At 34.4% G+C, this 23,504-nt stretch overlaps 2 protein-coding genes across 9 annotated transcripts in view; one reads left to right on the top strand and one right to left on the bottom strand.

The window, feature by feature from the left end:
- Window positions 1-23,504, bottom strand: part of LOC150100692 (AN1-type zinc finger protein 2A) — a 316,183-nt gene that overhangs the window by 66,653 nt on the left and 226,026 nt on the right. The window contains exon 1 of one of the 8 annotated variants that reach the window (XM_090401815.1): window positions 7,538-7,799. The exons of the other annotated variants lie outside the window; for them this stretch is intronic. Within the exon in view, the coding sequence (XP_090257941.1) occupies window positions 7,538-7,592 (55 nt within the window). The 5' untranslated portion in view covers window positions 7,593-7,799. Of the gene's footprint in view, window positions 1-7,537; window positions 7,800-23,504 lie in introns of those variants that run through there. 8 annotated transcript variants of the gene reach the window in all.
- Cyp40 (Cyclophilin 40) overlaps window positions 7,918-23,504 on the top strand; it is a 113,056-nt gene continuing 97,469 nt past the window's right edge. The window contains exon 1 of the mRNA XM_090401814.1: window positions 7,918-7,993. Coding sequence (XP_090257940.1) covers window positions 7,930-7,993 — 64 coding nt within the window. The 5' untranslated portion in view covers window positions 7,918-7,929. The remainder of the gene's footprint in view (window positions 7,994-23,504) is intronic.

Below are 23,504 nucleotides of genomic sequence, written 5' to 3'. Positions count from 1 at the left end.
TATTATCACACCTGAAGAAGTCGTTTTGATGAAACATGTTGCATGCTCCATTAAATTAACTTATTTTCTCGGTTCTAGTCAGTCAAAAAAAGATGAGCACACACACACACATATATATTGCATAGAGTTGGAAATAAGCTATATTCCTGTCTGACACCTTGATTTATTTCAATCTCTTCTATTAATTTATTAACAAACTACATTTTGTATCTTTATATAGCCTGTACCAAATGTAATGGGTATCCTTGTTTTTTTTCATTATATTCCATAATTTTTCTCTGTGTATTTTATCAAAAATTTCTATTAATCTATAAAAGCCATGAGTCCCTAAATTAAATTCTCGTCTTTTTTCAATAATTTGTTTTAACACAAATATTGTCTACGCATGATCTTCCATATCTGAAACCATTTTGTTCTTCGGAGAGTAGATTGTTTGCAATATTTCTTAGTCTTTTATTCAGGATTTTACCGTAAATTTTGTAACCTGAATTTAATACTTATTTTTCTGTAATTTCCACAATCATCTCTGTTTCCTTTTTTAAATATAGATATAATCTTAGTTTTTAACCAATCTAATGGAACCTCACATTTCTTCTAACAGTTATTAATTTTAAGAATATGTGATGTAAATATTCTCTGCAATATTTCCAAAGCTCTGTATTTATGCCATCTAATCTGGTTGATTTTGTATTTTTTGATACCTTTTTTGAAAGTTTTTGAAATTGATGAAAAAATATTATTTTGATACCTTTATTGCTTCTTTTAGTTCTTCCAATTTTATTGGTTCTACATCAGTACTGATTTCTTCATTATTATTTTCTATTATTAAATTCTGGTCTTACCATATATTCTTATAATATTCTATCCATTGTTTCTCTTGTATTATGTTGATTTGCACATCTCTTTCTTCATTGTTTAATTTCCCTAATATTTTGTTGGCTATGTAGTCTTCCATGTATGTCATTAATTTATTTGATTAATAAATCTGTCTAACCTAGGTTTTGGTTAGACAGATGAGTGGCGAACTTTCTCTACTATGGTTTTAGCTATATTTCTTCTGTTTCCTTTCTATGTTTTTGAAGGAGTGATTTGTATGCCATTTGTTTTTCTTTATTTCATTTTCTATATCTATTATTATTACAGGCAACTCCAAGGAGTCAATAGACTCATTGAGGGAGGCCCTAACATCATGTCAAGAACAACTATTCAACATTCACACAGTATCTATCATACCTCACCTTCAACTCATCCACAGTCGTGGCACCCACAACAGAATCTGGCAGCTTATTCCACTCATTCACCACTCTCCAAGCAAAAAACCTAGCTCTAACATCCTTGCTAACCACACTCTTGCCCAGCTTCCATGTATGGCCCCTAGTCCTCCCACCACCAGTCCTATTCTCAAAAATATCTTCTGAATTAATCTTATAGAAACACTTCAGTAATTTGAATGTCTCAATCATACCACCCCTTTTTCACCTATCAACCAATTTCTGCAACCCACAAATATTCAACCTATTCTCATATGGTTCATTCCATAGACCTGCTATCATTTTGGTCACTCATCTCTAGATCCTCTCCACCTCCTCCCCATCAAGAGGGAAACCCTGGCACCCATATGTGGGCACAGTAGTCTAGATGGGGTCTTATCAAGACTCGATATAGAGGAACAATAAGCCATTTGTCTCTGCTTTTCAAAGTATTTTTCAGCAACCAAGTGATTTGATGAGCTGATTTAGCCACTTTTGCGATGTGCCCCCTAAACTTCAACTCCCTATCCACCAACACTCCCAAATCCCTGGCCTCTTCAATCTCCTGGAGTACAGTTCCACCCAATGTGGTATACTGCTACTAATCTTTCACCCCAAATTGCATATCCTTACATTTTGCCACATTAAATGACATCCATTCTCCTTAGCCCAGCCCTCCAAACTATCCAAATCATCCTGCAAAATTTTGACATCCTGTGCATTCACTATTGCTCTACCCAACTTTGCATCATCAGCAAACAACGAACAGTTCCTCTCAGATCCTTTCCTATATCGTTAATGAACAAATTGAACAGTAGTGGTCCAAGAACAGAACCCTGTGGCACACCACTAATCACAGGCAATCTTTTGGAGTCTACTCCTGAATAAACCACTCTCTGATATCTCTCCATCAACCACCCTCCTATCCATCTCACTAACCCTATATTCATCCCCATATGCTGCAGTTTACTGATTAGAAATTCCATGTAGTATCCTGTCAAAAGCTTTAGCAAGGTCCAGTAGAATCACCATAAACCCATTTCCCTTATCCAGTTCAGCAGTCACTGTGTTATAAAACATGAGGAGTTACTGAGGCATGATATACCCTTCACAAAACCATGCTGTCCCCCATACAGTATCCCATTTTCATCTATCCATTCCTGTATTCTCCTCGACTATTTTCTCCAAGACCATGACAACGATTCCTGATATGCTAATCGGTCGATAATTTACAACATCAGTCATGGAACCTCCTTTATGCAGTGGAACTATTTTCCCCCCTTTCAACCCCCTCGGGACTAACCCAGACCCGAGACTCAAATTAAACGAAATGGCCAAGGGCACTGACAATTCTTTAGCCACTTCCACGTATGACGCGAGCTGGTATACCATCCAATCCCACAGATGTATTGACATTGAGGTTTTGTAATAGACTATTCACCTCCACTTCATTCGCCACAATTCCCGTATAAGCTATTGGTTCTTGGGAACTAGAGTAAAACCAGGTTTAAAATAGCTTGGTATCTTTAGAATTTATTATACTCAAGGTAAAATTAAACAAAATGGTCAAGGGCGCTGACAATTCTTTAGCCACTTCCACGTACGATGCGAGCTGGTATACCATCCAATCCCACAGATGTATTGACATTGAGGTTTTGTAATAGACTATTCACCTCCACTTCATTCGCCACAATTCCCGTATAAGCTATTGGTTCTTGGGAACTAGAGTAAAACCAGGTTTAAAATAGCTTGGTATCTTTAACATTTATTATACTCAAGGTAAAATACTTTCTACATTTATATCTCCTCCTGAGATTTTTATTTAATAAGGTTAAAACACCTTATGGTAACTTGTTTTGGTAAAATACTTATAAGCTCTGTATTACTAAAATCTTGGTATTTCTAGCCTGGCTCCCACTGATGAGACCTCAATAAAGGTCGAAAACAGTCTGGGTAGTGGCCCCTTGGCTTTAATACAAAGCATCATACATCTCCTCCAGGAGATGTCCCTTGCATCAAGGGTAAATATTAAGAATAGTGATCAGAGCGTATTCTACTTTTTACCATGAGTTGCCTTGGTCTTGCACTACGTGCAGGGTCAGCTAGACTTGCAACACTTGCAGGCGCAAACTTGACTTGTTTGTCTGTTTGCTTACTTGAGAAATGGAGTAAAACCAGGTTTAAAATAGCTTGGTATCTTTAACATTTATTGGTTCATTCAATCCTACATTGTCACCACCTGGATGATATACTCTTGCAAAGTGCTCGCTCAGTAATTCCACTATATCAACTGATTCGGTTACCTCCCTACCATCGGCATTCTTTAAAATCATTCTGCCATATACATTTTTTTTACTTGCAACATATCTAAAAAACTGTTTGGGATTCTCTTTAGCCTGCATGGCCAATGTTTTTTTCGTAATCTTTTTTGCTTTTCTTACCCTTCTGGCCTGAGCTTTATACTGTTCATATGCCTGCCGGTCACTTTTCTCCTTAAATTTCCCCCATAGTTGTTTCTTTTTTTGCAGCTCAAGCTTAATGGTGTTATTTATCCATTTAACCCCTACTTGATTCATTATTTGGACTCTAAGTATACAGTCAGTCATTGCCTCCTGCAAACACTTCTTAACTGCCTCCCATGCACTATCAACATCCAGCCCTTGCAGTTTTACATGCCATCGCACTGAACCAATCAGCCATGGCATACTTACTAAGCTTGTCATACTTACCAACCTGATAATTCCACATGTACTCTGTCTTAATTGTAAATTCCACAACTTTAGCCACCTCCCAGGTCAAGACCACCCTATGATCACTCATTAATAGGTGGCAACGTGGTCATATTCGTTACAGCCAAATTTTCAGATGCAATTACTAGGTCAAGCACTCTCTGACCCCTAGTATTTTCCATTACATACTGTCACAGATAGTTGTATAATTGTTTGGGGCCCTTAAATTGGCTCTAATTTTTGGGACCCCCCCCCCCCCAGTAGAGCCTTGTGTGCCTGTGCATAAGTCAGCCCTGACATATTACACAACAAGAGTGACATGGAGAAGTCATATTTACCTATACCTATGTTCCAGATTTTTTAGCGTTTTTCTTTTTAGTATTTTATTTTTCTTTCCAAGTATTCAGAGGCTGCTTTATGGATTATCTTTATTAAAGTTTTCCATTCTTCTTCTATATCTTCACTGATTGGGGTTTCTTTTCGGTGATCTGTTAATTGCGATTGATATAGCATTCTAATACTTTCTTCTTGTAATAGATATACTTTGTATAGTTGTTCTATTTCTTTTATTTATTTAGTTCCTTTCTCTATTTTGCTAGCATTTCTCTTTTAGAGACTACTAAATGATCTAAAAAAATTTCACCTCCTCTGTAAACATGTACATCTCTCACACGTGGAGCTAGTTTCTGATTAGTAATGACAATGAATTATCGACCTTGGTCCTCTGCCATTCCAAGTATATTTATTTAGATTCTTCTTCTGAAAAGAATTATTGGCGAGTTTAAAATTATCGAAACTACAGAAGTTTAATAGTTCTTGACTATTGTTATTCATGTAAATTTCTCCATATTTTCCCAAGATATTTGGGATTGGATTATTTCCAACTCTAGCATTAAGATCTCCTGCTATTAATATCTAGTCATTTTTATTACATTTATTTATTATTATTATTTTTTTTTTTTGTAGTTCCTTAAAATTGTTTGGAATCCTCTTCCCTACCTTCTTTGGAGCATATACTCCTATGATATTTAAGTAGCTTCTATTTGTTTTTAATTTAACATTTAAAATTCAATCATTTACAAAATTGTACTTTCGTATTCTAGTTTTCCATTTATTATCAATTAAAATGGCCACACCACTAGAAGCTCTGATATGTTGGTTCACTCCACTATATAGCATAGTAAAACCATCTAAATCTTTTGTTCCCTTTAATTTCTTTTTTATTTCTGCTATCACAGCTATATTAATAGTTTTAGTTTTTAGGTGTTTTTCTAATTCTAGTTCATTTGTTCTTATGCTTCGCACATTCCACATGGCTACTTTTAAAACGTTTCAAGATTCCTAATCTGTTATTTTTATCCTCTTGGTCATTTTCCATTGTTTCGATACAATGAATTTTCCAGTTCAAGCATCTTTGTTGTAGAAATTTTTTACTTGGTAAGGTAACAAGCCTTACAACAAAAAAAAAAAATGTTGCTTATTTTTTTAAAAAAATACAGTTATGATGAAGGCAGGGATGATCAGATGCATGAGGAATCTAAAAAGCAGGCTAGAGAAGTGACAAGTATGGTAAAGGAAGAAAGTAACATGAATACAGAGAATGGACAGCAAGTAAGGCCAAACAAATTTAAAGAAATTCTTCTGATAGGTAGCAAGTAAGAGAAAGAATTATTACAGGCAAGTAACACTGGTGGATGGTTATATAGCAAACTGACTATGGCAAAGAATGTAGCAGAATTATTTAATGAGTATTTCGTCGGTGGATATCATACTAGTGTGAATAATGCCCTTTGATATCTAGAAAAGGAGAAAATGCTAGAAGAACTAGAAGGGAATCAGATGTGTATGAAGTGTTGAATGTGCCAGAAATTTAAGGTTGTGATAATAGATGACATATCGACATACATTTTTAGGGAATGTGCAGAAGTTGGTTGTACCTTTGACTTTGTTGTCTAATGAGTCTTGTGATGAGAAAGATATCTAAGGAACAGAAAGAAAAAAGTTTAAGGAAGGGAAAGCCAAAGTACTCCTGGGACCTTGCATCATTGTTTGGGACCCTTAAATTGGCTCTAATTTTGGGATTTATGCCTGAAGTATCTTCAGGACTAAGGTAACTTCCAACCAAATTCCAAAATACGTGAAACTTCCATAAATAACATTCACTATCTATTTCTTAAAGTTTTAAACTTTTTTCATGTGCAAGGTATATGCAAAACTGTTTAATTTCTTTTTCATAAAGTAAAATGAAGAGTGCAAGATATACATGAGGAAGAGTTATATTAGAGTAAATACGGTATAGTTTAATTAATACATAATGCACAAAATGATTTGAAGGTAGATATTCAGTTGTTTGCTGAATTAATGTGCAAAAGTGTAAACTCGTGTTTTGGAATTAAAAGACTACAAGTTGTGTACTACATTGATGGAACTATAATCCAGGAAACTGATGAGACTTGAGAGTGTTGGTGAATAGAGAGAGAAATGAAGTTCAGAGGACATAATTCTAAGGTGTCCAAATGTAGCTCAGGGGATTACTTGGTCATTGAAGAACATAGCAACATGCAGAAATAAATTATTATTTATAAGGCACTGATATGTTAACATTTCGATTACTGTGTGTCAAGTCTGGTTGCCTGGATTTCTTGATGATGAGAAAGTAGTCGAGAAGATTCAGAGGCAGTAACCAAGTTGGTGAGTGGTCTCTGGATTACCTCTATGATGATAAATTAAGAGTTTGTGGGGTGCAGAAGTTGATTGACAGATGGAAAAGAGGGGCTATGACAGAAACATTTAAGTCACTAAAAGGGCTTTATATGATTAATGCAAGGGAAATATTCTGGCAATCGGCTAGAGTTGACAGATCATATGGTCATCCCTGAGAATTGGGTAAGTGTTGTTAAAAATGGCATCAGGACCAGAACTTTGGGTTGGAGAGTAGTGAACGAGTGAATGCGTTGCCAGGGTAAGTTGCGAATGCTTCGTGGATAATATGAGTCTCCTCCGACTTTGAGTCTCTTGGTACCACATTGGGGTGCCCGTATAATAATAATAATCTACCACATAGTGATATACCGCAAATGCTTGCCCTTTTCTTCGACGAGTGTGGCCACCACACTTCATCCAAACCCCTTAATTTGTTGGTTTTTATATACTATTTGATAGTGCTTATATGAAAGATATCAGACGTAAGCAATGAAATTAGTTACTGCAAGCTTAAAGCCACAAGCGTAACCTTGGAAGTTCCTTCACTGGTTATTAATTACTAACAAAGCACAAAACCATAGGTTAATTAAAATTTAAGTACACAAACATTGTATGCAAATGTGTATAATTATGTGATATCGAATAGCATTAGCAACTTTTTTCTGTCGTTGTCTCGAAGTTGAAAACATCCACTAAACCTAGTTAAAATTATAAATAGGATATACAACGCTTGCAACACAAAAACAATCACATTAAAGTGATTCGCATCATGAATTAGGCAACAACATCCGTTAAAAATAGAACTTACGCCAAATACTACATGTAAGGACCAGAAACTCAACAAATTCAACTTACCTAGTAGATTACAAGATTTTTCTGCACAATTTTGCCCAAGTTGAGGAAATTCCATTGCTAGTCCAATTATAAGACTGATTAATAAAGCAGATAAGATTACGGCTATAATTCACATAAACTAAATCTTTCATAGAATGCAGGTTACACCGAAAGGTAATAAACAATATTTTTGATATCCCCGTCGAGCAATTCCAATAATGAATGACGTGTCTTTATGAGAATAATATTTTTAAATCTATGTTCTTTCCACCAGCCGGCACCTGTTTACATTTATATTCTCCGAACTTCTACACCACTCACTTCAAGAAAAAAATATTGCAACTCATGACTGGTGACGCAACAAACGGAAATACACTTCAGTTTCCGTCATCAAATTTTGTTGCACATCGAAGATGGCGACCCCTTCTGAAAGTAATCCGCACGTGTTTCTCGATGTCAGGATCGGCGAAGAACGAGGTAAACCGATTATCAAAAAAAATGTATAAAAAGTAATATGCTGTATTACACAAACCAAATATACTTCGCTGTATGATAATTTCAAAGGATTAAAACTATCTTGGGGTGTTTGTATAATTGGATAAACATTTTTTTGTGACAGATTGAGTGAAAGTTACTAGCCATCTTGTCGAAAGAACTTTTTACTAAAATATTTTCTTTAAGAAATATTGGGAACTGGTAATATCTTTTAATAGGAATAGTAAAGTATTAATTGTTCCCAATATTGCATAAGGAAAATATTTTGGGAAAAGTTCTTTCAACAAGATGAATAACTTTAACTCAGTCAGTCTCAAAAATATCTAAGCATACGAGATGTTACGTTTTAGTAATATTTTATAAGTTCTTTCAGCCAAATTAAATTATGATTAAACATATTGTTCATTCTTATGATAATATGTGGTCTATTTATTAGAAATAAATAAAACATAATAGAATTATTCCAGTCTAAATTCTCACAATACCATATCGAAATTATGCAAACTCACTTATTATATAGTGATGAACGAGAGAATAATCATTCCAATAATTATTGGAATGATTTATTCTCATATTTTCATATTCCATCTCCGGAGCCAGAAGCACATTCTGATGATTTAACTTCCTCCTTTCTGATTTTTGCACCTTCTCTTATAGAAATAATTTAAATGTAATTTATTATTTCAGTTACATTCTCTAAACTTACTTAGTTATTAACTATACAATAAGGTACGGACATCAAATTTAAATAAAACCATTAAGAATTTAGTCATTCATAGTTTTTGCCAAACATTTCTGTTTACCACTATAATTCAGTTACAAAATTATTATTGTTATTATTTCAGTAACCTCTATGGAATCAAGAGACTCATCGTCGGAGGCCTACTCAACCAGCAGCATGTCATAATGAACTTTGAAATTCTTTATACTCCCTGTATTCACAATGCATTCCACTCACCAACAACTCTCCACAGAAAAAATCTGCTCCTTGCATCCATCTTTGCTACATCTTTATACAACACCCAGGGATGGCCTCTCATTCTTCCCATCTCAACATCCACTCTTTTATAATTCCATCTGTATTAATCTGGTAGAATCCCTTAACCAACTTGAAGGTCTTGATCATGTCAGCTCTTTTCCTTCTGTCCACCAAACTCTGTAATCCACATTTCCTCAAATGCTCTTTATAACCAGCACTCCAGTCCAGACTTTGGTCATTGGTCTTTGGACCTTCTCTAGTGTTTCCACATCATAATGAAAATGAGAATAATAACGAGAATAAAATTAATTCGTTTATTTATTCATATGGAGTTTCCTCCCTTTTCTCCCCCGGTGAATTGGGGTGAGTTGAGTCCCCTCATGGGGGGGTTAAGTATTTATGGCTGTAGATCCGTTTGTTTATGAGGCCGGTTTGCCTGCTTGCGGGATTAAAAACCCCAGGGGGGAAAAACCCTGTTGTCCACACCCAAGACCGGCTAACTTGGCTATGGCTGAGGAAGATCCTTAAGCTCCTCACGTCGGCAACAGGAATCGAACCCAGGACACTCCTTCCCCAGGCATATGGTTGCAAAGTGCATAGCCACTAGGCTAATCGCGCAGACATAAAATTAATAAATTAGTAATAATAACCAGAATAAAAAAAATTAATAAAGTTCTAACAATTTTTTTCATCTTTTTCTTAAGTATTCTACAATGAGCAGGTTCTTCTCTTAGCAGCAAAAACTTTTCTTCCACTCTCTTCTGTTCTGAGCCTTCTCTTTCAAGGTTGTGTACCTGTCCCCCTTTCAGCATGTCATCTAGCATTGTTTTCCTTACTCTTCCTTTTGGTCTTTTTCCATATATTTTTCCTTCGATGGCAACTCTGATGATTCCATTTCCTCTCAGAATATGTCCAATCCAGTTTCCCTTTCTTCTTTTTATCCTCTTTAACAGACTTCTTTCTACTTCTACTCTTTTTAAGACCTCTTCATTAGCTATTTTATCTGTCCATTTGATTTTTTCCATCCTTCTCCAAATCCACATCTCAAAGCTTTCCAAAATCATAATTTCTTCAATGTCCAAGTTTCAGCACATAGAGGGCAACACTCCACACATAACATTTTATTAGTCTTTTCTTTAGGTTTCTGTCCATTTTAATTCTGAATAAATTCAATTTTCTATTAAAGGCATCTCTTCCCATTGCTATTGCTTTTATGTCACTTTTACATCTTCCATCACTGCTAATCACACTTCCAAGATATTTAAATGTCTTTACTTGATTCAATTTTTCCTCATTTATTCTGATATCGATATTTGCCTCTTTCCTTGCTACTTGCTACAAATATTTGTAATCTGTTGAACAGATTACAAATATCTGTCTACCTCCAATCTTTATTCCTTCTGAATTCTCCAGTGCTTCTTTTAACATTGCTTCGGAATATTGTATTACATGTTAAACAAGGTGACAGAGAACAGCCTTGTCTTACTCCTCATCCAATGATACTCGGTTCTGTTGTACCATATATGTTTCTCACCATGGCAGTTTGTCCCATGTATAGTGAAATAATTACCCTTCTGTCTTTCCAATCTTTTCCATTACCACCATCTTACCCCATTTTACAAAACCAAAAGCTTTTTCAAAATCTATATAACATATATAACTTCTTTATTCACTTCTAGACTTCTTTCACTTATTATTCTTAACATCCAATCACATCTCTTGTTCCCTACCCTTCCTGAAACCAAACTGAACTTTGCCAAGAAATTCTTCCACCTTCGATGCAATTCTCTTTATTAGAATTCTCATGAGTATTTTTGATGTATGAGGCTTATTGTTCTAAAATCCTTTACAGTTCAGCGCATTACTTTTCTTTGGTATAGGTATAAATATTAAGGTCATAAAATCTTTTGGTAATTCTCCTTTATTACAAATTAAATTTATTATTTTGGTTATTTCTTTAGTTCCTTTCTTCTGAAGTTGTTTCAGGAATTCTGCAGGTATTTCGTCTATTCCTTCTGCCTTTCCACTTCTTTTATCTTCTTTAATGGCCATTTTTACTTCTGTTTTCAAAATCTCTGGGCCTAGATCATCTTCACTTACCTTTATATCTTCTAATGGCAACTCATTTGGTCTATTTTCCTTGTCATATAGATCTTCAATGGATTCTTTCCATCTCATTAGGATTTTATCTTCTTCAGTTATGATTTTTACATTTTTATTTTCTATGCCTCTAGCTCGAATTCCATTTCTCTTGGGATTCATGCTTCTTGCTTTTTCGTACAAAAGATCATACCTTCCCACTCTCTCACAATTTTCCATTTCTTCACATTATTTTTTAAGCCAATCTTCTCTACTTCTTTTCTTTCTGCTTCCTTTCTCAATTTGTCATTCAGGGTTCTATATTATATTTTCTCTTTTGGGGTGTCTTTATTTTTCCATTTTCTTCTTTCTTCCATTAGAGAAATCATCTCATTAATTATCCAAGGTTTTTTATTCTTTTAGCTCTTACATATCCAATTTCTTCTTCCTCAATCTTCTTTATTTTCTCTTTAACTTGTTCCCATTTCTTTTCTGGATCTTCAGTTTTGACAAAACTTATTTCCTCTAATTCTTTCTCCAATCTGTTTCCAAATTCCTGGTATTTTTTAATTTCTCTAAGTTCCATTTTTTCCTTTTCATAGCTTCTTTTATCTTCTTTAGTTTCACATTTATTTCTATGAATAGTAGGTTGTGGTCAGAGTAAATATCAGCTCCAGGATATGTACATGCATTTTTTACGCTATTCTTGTATCTTTGCTTTTTTTCATATATCTGTTTAAAAATACAATATAATCATTTCTTTATTTACCTAATCTTGGAATAAACTTGCCATTACAGAACACATGCAGCAGATACATCAGTAGTTTATAACTGACACAAATCAGATAGCATATTTTTGATAAAAAAAATCTAAAAACTAACAGTTCTGCTCATAGAAGATATTTGATATATTACCATTAACAAAAGAGAACTAGTGTTTGGAGTAATGGCTATTTTTTACTTTGACTAGTTTGTTGCCTAATTAGTCCAATAAAGAGTAGGCTCTCTGCTAGAGCTTTCTGGCAGTACTCCCATGATGTTTTATCCTGTTTTTGTGCATTACTGGCGTTTTCTTCATCACAGAATATGCTTTTTTTAAAACAGATTCAGAAAAGTTGACTCTGTAACAAGTTTGTCACTTAAAGACATCCTAACCATGCTCTAAAAACTGAAACTATTCAAGTAGGCTCTAATGAATTCAAGTTTCTATAGAGTATAATTTTCCTATCTGCATAAGAACATCTTTTATTAGGATAACCATTTTATATTTTAAAGTTATTTTCATTAGTTTTTTGCAGTTAAGTCATCAGCTTCCTTGTCAGTTGTGATAGACAACTTCCTCCCTGAGATTTCCTAATCAGTGCTTGAGTATCCCAGAGCTGTGTAGTTTCACCCATGTTCTTTCTCTTGTATATAAATCACCTTCCATTGAAATGTGATTTATGTACAAGAGAGTACATTATTTATATACAGTACACTGCACTCATCTTCATTTGACAAAAAACCTGATAATGCACAATCATTAGCAGAACAGCTTCAGGATATTCCAATGCCTTCTCCTTGCTATTGTTCAGTGGGGTGAGGATAATCTTGTGACCATCAATACTACCAAAACACAATCGTGTCTTTCTTGCAAGAAAAAAAACTCACTTCATTTCTCCTTATGCCTGATCATCACTTTGGACAAATTATGCAAAATCCTACTTGCCATGAAAAAAAATGTACCCCTCCAATTATTGTTTTAATGACATGTTCCAGTAAGTTAAAGAGATCCATAAACTGATTACTGGTGCTGTTGTTGTTTGGGAATGCCTGCAAGGGTGATGTATAGTGGGGATTTTTTGGACCCCAAACCGCTGTGATAGCAGTGTAGGAACCCTAAACTCTAGATTGAAATGTGTACCATAGTAAAAATTAATTTGTTATATAGATATTTTATCTTACATATAAGTCATCATTGTGATCAGAGAAAACAATAAAAAATTTGAATAAAGAAACAGTAAAATTTGTGCATTATGTTGAAATCTCTCTATGTATACATTTCATGTATATATTATGAATATTCATATGAATGTATACATAGCATATAAAACATTATATCCATAGAGTATTAAATCTTTAATACATAGAGTATTAAAACAATGTATAAAACCTATTGAGCTGAAAATAAAAATTAAATTAGATAATTTGAGTTAAAAAAACAAAAAAATTTGATACTACAAATTTATTTAATACAGTTGAGGATATCAATTCCCCACACTTAGGACAGGTAAGATAGTTATTACGATTGAGGTTAGGTGTTTGAAGAAGTAAAGCTTCAACACTTTCTTTGTATATAAGTTCATATTTATACATAGCTCTATGTAAAAGCTTAGTGTTTCCCCACTGGATGATCCTGCAGCTATTGCTTTCAGTTTCACATTGTGAGGTTTGATGTGCCAGATGTGATCATGATGTTCAGAGATACGTTTACTGACAGATGTTCCTGTTTGTCTGTAGTAAGACAAGTTGTACAAACATGGTAATTTGTATATGCTGGGCAGCATGAATGATGAGGATTTGTCTTTTGGAGAATGTAACAGGTTATGAATTTGGCAGATGGAATTATAGGGATTATAGATAGGGAGGAGTTTATATTTTTTTATAATTTTTGCCACCTGTTCAGAGATGCCTTTAATATATGGTATAGGACCCTTTTTTTTTTTTTAATTGCTTTGTTTATTTTTTGTTTAAGAGATCCTTTAAAGGAACAAATCTCTTAAACAAGAACTGGAAACTATTAAACAACATCTCAGTTAAATGGATACAAACTAAGAATTACTAAGAGAATAATTAATAATTCTCATATACAGCAACCTGGACAACACGTCTGCAGGACTCATCATCATCAAATTCCTGACAACAAGTGTACAGGATATGTTAGTACTACATGAAAAATTTACGTCATTACTAACTTCTTATCTACAATTTTCCTCCAAATCAATCTGTTACCTGTCAAGACTCCAACATTGTCAGCTCTTATATTTCTATCTTCTAAGGCAGTGGTCTCAAACTGGCAGGCCGCATCTGACCCCTGAAGCAATTTTACACGGCCCGCGAATACATTTCAATTATGTATTTGTTGTAAATACGGTGCTTATAGTGTTAGAGATATGGACTCAGCTTATGTGCGCATAAGCTCAGTCCATATCTACAATTTACAATCAGTAAATTTAGTTTGCCAGCCAAGAGTTGGTGGTGCTTCAGTATTCTGGTGTTTCTGATGCACAGCTGCGCAGTTCATATTGCAATACAGATGGAGACAAACTAACATACGGCTTATAAAACCTGTTTATTTGTGCTTGTTGTTAGATTTACATTATATCAATACCTATCATTTAGAATTGTGCATAACTTTTGAGTGTTGCTTTCATACGAAAATTCATCTTGTTGAATTAAAGTTGTAAATAAAATTATAATAGTGATTTTAATTAAGAGATTAAACTGCAAGCCATGTCTTTAACAAAGAGTAAAAGAAAAGTGGACGAAGGAGGATGTGTTTTTCAAGATAAATGGGAAATTATGTACTTTTGTGGTGTTGTGCCCAATAAAATTGTATGTTTTATTTGTAATAAGGGAATATCAGTTCCAAAAGAATACAATTTACGTCGCCATTACGAAATGAATCATGAAGAAAAATTTGAAATGTTGGAAGGCAAATTGAGGGAAGAAAAGTTACAGTTTCTGAAATCTGGCTTACAACGACAACAAAATTTTTTTACTGAAGCAAATAAATCTGCATGTTTTGCTCTCGCACACATCATTGCAAAATGATCAAAACCATTTACTGATGGCGAATTCCTTAAAGATTGTTTGATTAAGTCTGCTGAACTTCTTTGTCCTGACAAACAACAGTTATTTAAAAATATTAGTTTGTCAGCCAACACGGTAGCGAACCGTATTAACGAAATCGTTAGTGATTTACGATGTCAGTTAAAAGAAAAAGTATAGATTTTGCAGCATTCTCAATAGCAGTTGATGAGAGTACTGACATCACAGATATAGCACAACTTGCCGTTTTCATACGAGGTGTTACTGATGAATTTGAAGTAATTGAGGAATTATTGGAAATATTCCTATGAAAGGAAAAACTGGTGCACAGGATATTTTTTCTGAAATAAAAACTGTAATAGATAAATATAAATTAAGTTGGGATAAAATGGTTGGATTTGCAAGTGATGGTGCAACTGCTATTGTTGGTAAAAAAAAAATGGAGTAGCAGTAAAATTAAGAAATATAGTGAAAGAAGAAAAATTTCAGAATAAATTTTGCACTATACATTGCATTATTCATCAAGAAGCACTTTGTGCCAAAAGTTTGCAGATGAATAATGTTATGGAAACAGTAACTAAAACAGTAAACTTTATCCGTGGACGAGCTCCGAATCATCGAGAATTTGTTGCATTGCTCGAAGAAATTGAAAGTGAGTACGGAGAAATTATTTATTATAACGAGATGAGGTGGTTAAGTCGAGGAGCTGTATTAAAATGGTTTTCTGATTTAATAAATGAAATCAAAATTTTCGTGACACAAAAAAATAAAACCATCGACGAGCTACGTAATGATACATGGATAACAAATTTAACATTTCTTGTTGACTTAACCAGCCATTTAAATATTCTCAATAAAGAGATGCAAGGAAAGAATAAACTTATCACTGACATGTATGCTTGTATTAAAGCTTTTAAAGTTAATTGCAATTATGGGAAACAACTGGAATCAAAACATTTCCTACATCTTAAATCCTGCCCTATTATTTCGAATGAAAAATCTCAAGAATATGCAAGAAAAATAGTATTATTGTGACAAGAATTTGAAGAAAGATTTAAAGATTTTAATGATTTGGAGTCCAGTTTTACATTATTTTCATTATCATTAAAAACAAATGTGAATAACGCACCAGAAAATCTACAAATAGAGCTAATTAATTTACAGTGTGATATAAATCTTAATCAAAGATTAAGGTACAGATTTGATTAACTTTTATTCATACTTGTCAAAAGATAAATACCCTCAGTTATGAATTTTTGCAATAAGAATAATCGCTTTGTTTGGGAGTACATTTATATGTGAACAGTTTTTTTTGCAATTGAAAATTAATAAGTCTAAGAAAAGAACCCAATTGACCGATGAGCATCTACAGTCTGTGATGAAGATAGTTTCTAGTAATTTTTCTCCAAGGCTACAAACTTTATCAGAATCAAAACGCCATCAAGTGTCAGTTGCAGTAAGAAATAAAGAAGTTTATAATTATTTACATACAAACATATGTATTTTTTCTGTATGTGTCGAAGAAAAATTTAATAAATAAAAGAAAGAGAATAGGTTGTCATTATTTATTCTCAAGTTATAAAGGTTATAAAAGGGTTTCATAATTATAAAGGGGTGGTATCCATACATTAGGAGTAAGTACGGTTCAATATATATTCACTCTCATTTTGTTTAAAAAAAAAATTCCGGCCCGTCAGCTGCTTTCACATCATGCATTCAGCCCGCATGCAATTTGAGTTTGAGACTACTGTTCTAAGGCACTTTTTACAGTATCAAACCAGCTATATCTTGGTCTGTCTTCCTCTGGGTCTTTTTCCTGCCAGAGAACACTTCTTTTGCTAATCTTTCCTCTCCCATTCTATTTAAGTGATCATACCACCTGAGATTAGCTCAGCTAACACATTCCTGGATGCTAACAATGTCAAGTTCTTTCCTAATTTCCTTGTTTTTAATATAATATTGCCATTGATACCATCTGTTCATGCCCTACTATACGCCCACAGATGCGAGACCCTTCGACACTTCTGTGTATGCCAGAAGAAGGAGAATGAGAATCCATTCCGATAATAGGGTAATCAATCCATATTGTCGGATGAGTTGTTTATTATTACACATCAGAAAATTAACTTCTCTTTTATGAATATTGTAGTTTATAAAGTGGTAACTATTTTGCTTGTATAACAGTTGGAAAATTTTATGTATAAAGCATGTGATTTTGCGTGTTTGTGACCAATTCATATATCGCCTTATTTCTTTCTCCTCTTCAACATGAATTGACTCTTCTTGGTACCAAGCCAGCTGAGGTTCTCGTATCTGTGGTTGGACAGTAATCTTTCTCAAGGGACTCATATCTGCAGTCTCCAGTCTTTGGTCAAGTGTTTTACTTCTAACCCAACTCTCAGATCCATAAGTTAAAATTGGTTTAAACATGTCTTGTATATAGCTAATTTAGTGTTTTGACTAAATTTCTCTCTTATTTCATGTAAATTTATTCAGTTGGCTTCCTACCATATTAGCTTTGCTGATTCTGTTGTCTATTTCCATATTTAATTTACCATCTTCACTAAAAATTGTACCTAAGTAGCTAAAATGTTTTACTTGTTCTATAGGTTCTCATTTCACAATGCAGTTGATATTTTCATTGCTTCTGCCTATTTTCATTGTCTTTGTCTTTTTATTGCTGACCTTCATACCATATCTATTACAACAGTTATTCAATTTAGTCAGGGAATCTTGCAGACTTGTAGTGAATTTATTTAGAAGTATAACATCATCCATAAAGCAAAGAGCTGACATTAACATCTCCAATTTTGATATCAGGTTTAATACCACTTTCCTTTGTAATGCGATCCATATATATAATGTACATTCTTATCGGACACCAGATTTAACATTAAACATCTTCCTGTTCTTCCTTCAATTCTAACTGCTGACTTACAATGCAAATAAAGACTTTAAATAAATAATAAACATATATCAGGGCTGTCCAAAGCACTGCCTGCAGTGCTTTGGACAGCCCTGATATATGTTTATTACACCACAAAGCACATGTGGCTTGCGGTGTAATTTTGTGCAGCCCGCCTGTGGGTTTTCATTTTCACGAGTGAAAAAATAAAATTGCAATGCGAATTGAATGCGTATTACATATTTTAATTCTATCACTAATCGATAATCTCGTTGTTGGTAATTTTATTTGGTGTTTTTACATCACTATACCCACTTGTTTTTCATTATGAGATATTTTCATATGAGATGTGTCAAAGAAGCATTCTTACACTGTTTTTTTCTAACACACATGCTCCGGTTGCTTACAAGGAACGCGGCCACTCGATTAGTGAGCAATTAGTGTTGTTCGTTTGTTCAGCTTTCGAGGTTATGTCACTGCTGCTCACCAAATTACTAGATATTCGTGATGCAGTCCTCGAATAATTTTTTTTTTTAATGCGGCCCTCTGAGTACCTTGGTTTGACAGCCCTGCCATATATTAAAGGCATCTCTGAACAAGTGGTAAAAATTATGAAAAAATATAAACTCATCCCTACCTGTAATCCTGTCTGCCAAATTCATAACTTGTTACCTTCTCCAAAAGACAAACCCTCATCATTCATGCTACCTGACATATACAAAGTACTATGTTCGTGCAACTTGTCTTACTACAGACATACATACAGGAATAGCTGTCAGTAAGCATATCTCTGAACATCACAACCACATCCAGCTCATCATACCTCACAACATGAAATTGAAAACAATAGCCGCAAGATCATCCAGTGAGAAAAAAAAAAAAAACTTTTACATAGAGCCATGTATAAATATGAACGTATATACAAAAAAAAGTGCTGCAGCCTTACTTCTTCAACCTTACCTGTCCTAAAGTGTGCATAATTGTCATCCTCAACTGTATTAAATAAATTTGTAATATCTAGTTTTTTTGTTTCAACTCAAATTATCTAATATTAATTTTATTTTCAGTCCAATAGTTTTTAACTTAAGAACATGTGATTGTATATATAAAGGATATATAATATAATGCAACAGTACACCTCACCATCATGTTCCTCAAACCACTAGGTGACCACATTTGTTCGATGAATGGGAGTATTATCCTGTTGAAACATGAGAAAGTGTGTCAACGTGGAATGAAGATGATCAGTTATAATTGAAAGATAAAGTGCAGCATCCACTTTGCCTTCCAATGCACCAAGTGGACCCAAACCATGAGAATGCATTCCAGACCATTACAGAACAACCAAAACCTTTCACAGTTTGAAACAAGCACTCTGATCAGTAAGCTTCCTTCGGCTGATGCCACACACTTGTTCATGCCCTCTGCTGTTGTGTAGTCTAATGCCTGTAATCTTTGCATCATTGGATGCGATGCTGTTCATTGACAGAAATGATCAAAGGCTTGTGTGAGGTAATTGACTGTGATATCCAACTCTGTATAGTTCCCGGCTTAGAGTTTTAGTTGAAATGATTTTCTTACAATGGATGTTCAATTTTTTGCACAACTGCTCAGCAGTAGTCTGCCTACTTTTTTGTGGTACAGTGCACTAATGCTCAAACGTCTCTCTCTCTCTCTTTCAGTAAGCGCTTTTGTCCACTATTGCATTTCACTGATGATGATGATGATGATTCTTGTCCTGTCGACTTCCATGCTGACATAATCTTAGAGACTGTTCATCGACCATCATGTGCAATTTCAGCTGTTTAGTTCACAGATGCACCTGCTAGCCTGGCTTCAACAATCATTCTCCTTTCAAAGTGCATTATACATGAATTTGTAAAGGATAGGTCTTGCTTTTAGCAATTTACTTGAATTTTATGATAAGGTAAAGAGTATTATATACAGTGATATTCTTAGACTTTGCAAAAGTATTAGATAGAATACCACATGATAAGTTGGTGTACGAGCTGAAGAGCATAGGAATGGAGAGTATATTTTTAGATGGATTGGAGATTAATTCTCTGAATGATACCAGCAACTTGTGTACGATTGAGCAGTGTCCCAAAAAAAAGAAGGGTAACTAGTAGCATGCCCCAGAGTTCTGTTCTTGAATTCTCCTTTCAAAGTCAGCGAGGTCTTCTCTGGATTCCATTCTAACATGCAATAAATGGCAGCAGGCCTCCATTTGACTTTATATGCTTATTCCTAGGAATGTCGGGAGTATATATGCATATCAACTGCATCTGTGTTTGGTGCATCATAGATGCTGCATTGGAACTATTGATAATGCAGTCTGGTAGCTCAGTGTTTCCATTTTTTTGTCCATTACCTGTACATTCTTATTTAATCTGTTATCCAACTGTAAGTAAACAAAGTTTATGCATGAAGTAACTTCATGGCTTCTAGGCTACTTGTATACAGAGGCTAATGACTATATTAATTTCCTCAGTATCCCACATTGCAAAGCACACACATCCTTGTGTGTGTGTTATACACGTGTGTATAATGCATAGCAAGGGTAGGTCTTGCTTTTAGCAATTTACTTGAATTTTATGATAATGTAAAGAGTATTATATACAGTGATATTCTTAGACTTTGCAAAAGTGTTAGATAGAATACCACATGATAAGTTTGTGTACGAGCTGAAGAGTATAGGAATAGAGAGTATATTTTAGATGAATTGGAGATTAATTCTCCGAATGATACCAACAACTTGTGTACGATGGAGCAGTGTCCCAAAAAGAGAAGGGTAACCAGTAGCATGCCCCAGGGGTCTGTTCTTGAACTCCTGCTGTTTAACTTGTTTGTAAATGATATCATGTGACAGATTGGTGGTCTTCAGTCATTTGCTGATGAAGCAGAGTTCAGTAGAATTACAAGGAGCAATGCTGATGATAATTTCCTTCCGGAAGATTTGATTAGATTTTAAGCTCAGACAAATATTTTAATTTGTCCAAGCTTAAAGACACATTTTTTAATATTAATAGAGTGCAGAGATAATAAGGCTGTGTGCTATATTGATGGAACTATACTGCAAGAAGTGGATGAGATTTGTGAGTGATCGTTGATAGCAGATCGAAATTTAGAGGATATATTGCAAGTGTTGCAAAGACTGCATATCGTAATACTATTATAATAAGAGGTACACTGACATGTTGAGATAAGAAGGTAGTTGTACCACTGTATAAAGTGCGAGACCACACTTGGACTACTGTGCTCAGATGTGGTCAGTTGGATTCATTATGATGTGGAAACATTGGAGAGGATTCAGAGATGAGTGATTAAAGCAATATCAGGATGCTGGCTATGAAGAGAGATTGACAGCACGTGGATTGCAGAGTTTGTGGTAGGAGGAAAGAGGTGATACGATAGAGATGCTTAAGTTAGTGGGTGTATTTTATTAGATTAATCTAGAGGGAATTATGAAAAGAATAGAAGGTGTGAGGGGGAAAAACCAGAAACCTTCCCTTGAAGTTATATAAGAGTGTGGTGAAGAGAGGTGTGAGTAGATTTTTTATATGGAGAATTGTGGGTGAATAGAATGCATTACCAAAATTTGTTGTTAATGCATGGGAGTGTTTAGGATTTTAAAATTCTGTATGATAAATATGCTGTCCGTTGAATGAACTTCCCATGATGAATTTGACAACTCTGTGGAGGGTGTAATAATAATAATAGGAAGAAAAGTAAAAACAATGATTTTTTTTTTAAATATGATTTATTATATATAGTTTTCTGTGTTTTATAAAGTTAGCTTATTTAGAAAGTTATATTTGATTAAATAAAAAATGTTCTATTTTGTCCAGTCTGCGGCTTCTCGCCAACTGGAAAAATCTACTTGCCATGGGGCAGCAGCAGCATATTTGTCGAACCTTACTTGCAGTAATACCCGGATATCCTAACATGATTACATCTCTAGCTTTTTCTGGCACAGACACATCTGATTGAGCCATAGCTTCTTCATTCTCCAAAAAACTAGGTGCATTTTTCCACTCAAGAACTTCCAGTTCAGTATAAATCCCATATCTATGTTAGAATACTGCTCACATATTTCAGGTTGTGCACCTAAAATCACCATAAGAATTAATGCTATACAAAAGAGGAGGACAATCCAATTATTTGATGACTCTCCCTCATCTCTCACAGATTAACTCCAATCATTCTCTCATGGATATTCCATGTCTGCTTTATGTCTCTTTTGTAAGTATTTTCATGAACAGTAGTCTGCTGAACTCGTTACCACTTTTTTTCCCAAGGCTAAGAATCCTTATCCACATTTATTTACTGTCCAGCTTCAAATTTGCCAAAACCAAATTTCTCTTTCTCCTATTTCTTTCAATGTTTGCTGGCCCTGGTTGGCTGGGTGGTTAGCACACTGCCATCCAATCAACAAACTGTGGGTTTATTGATTGGATGGGCATGGATGCCTGTGATTGTCCATAGGTGTGAGGATGACCATCTTGCTTATTAAAGGACTGAAGCAACTTGCAAAGTTCCATATTATGCAAACATAATGAAAAAGTTAAAAGTAATAAAAATAAAAAAAAAATTTAGTCATCCCTATGGTACTAATGTACTATAAGCATACAACCTTTAATGGGTAGGGGTCACAAAATAAAATAACATAATGTATCCATGTTCTTTGGAATAACTTCCACTAACTCTTTCTTCCCCAAAATCTCAAGAAACAGGTCAAAAGATTTCTGCCACTTCTCTTTCCTTGATCTTTTTCCAACACATACACACAGAGAGCACTAATATGTTATAGGTTTTGTGACCTCTTGTGTGTGAATCTGAAATTAAAAACTTGAATAAAAAAAATTCTAGTCACTAGGATCTGATAAGCTACATCTTGAGAATGTGAGGAAATTGCAACAGAGTTAAAAGACAATTTATTTAAAGTATGCATCAGCTTTACATTTTTCATGTTTTACCACTGTTCAAGTGCCTCACCAATGTTTAGAAAAGGAATTTTCAAGTTTTTTATATCATTTTCACGTCACATCAGTGTTTGCAAAATCTGTGACACAACAATACTGTGTGTGGGCATGAGTTAAGGATAAAAAAGGAACCTATTGATGCATTTCATGTCTTTCAGACAGCCAAAGATTATAGTCCCCAAGAAAAATAGTATGAAAAAGATTGTTCCAGAGAGGAGAGGTAGATGGAATGAGAGGATGAGATTATCATCTATTTATATGGGTACTCTGTGGAGTCAAAAAACGTATTGTGGGAGAACCATATTGCCCACTAACAAAATACCTATCATACATCTCCTTAAATGTATCGAATGTTGGGATGCTCGAAACCACCTCTGGCAATACATTCCACTCATTTGCCACGCTAAAAGTAAAGAACCTAGTGTACACACCCCCTTACTAACCATACTTTTTGACAAGTTCCAAGTGTGACTGCTTGTTTACCCCTTACTCTCCATGTATTGAAAAATATATGGGAAGTTTGGGGGAGGGGATAAACAAAAGGTAAATAGTTCTGTTTTGTGTCAATGTTATAGAAGATTCATGATGAGAAGATGCTTTGGTAAATTTGAAGTATATGAATGCTGCCATATACTTCTGTATGGGCCAAAAGCTCTTGAACTCATGATTTTAACACCAAAGGTTTTGTTTAGATATGTATATGACTTATTTGTAATTTGGTCCCACAACTACCAAGCC

Source organism: Typopeltis vanoorti, chromosome 12 (assembly GCF_054136105.1).
Source record: "Typopeltis vanoorti isolate ZY-2024b chromosome 12, IOZ_Tvanoo_1.0, whole genome shotgun sequence".
NCBI lineage: Eukaryota > Metazoa > Arthropoda > Arachnida > Uropygi > Thelyphonidae > Typopeltis > Typopeltis vanoorti.
This window is presented reverse-complemented; position numbering and strand designations above follow the sequence as displayed.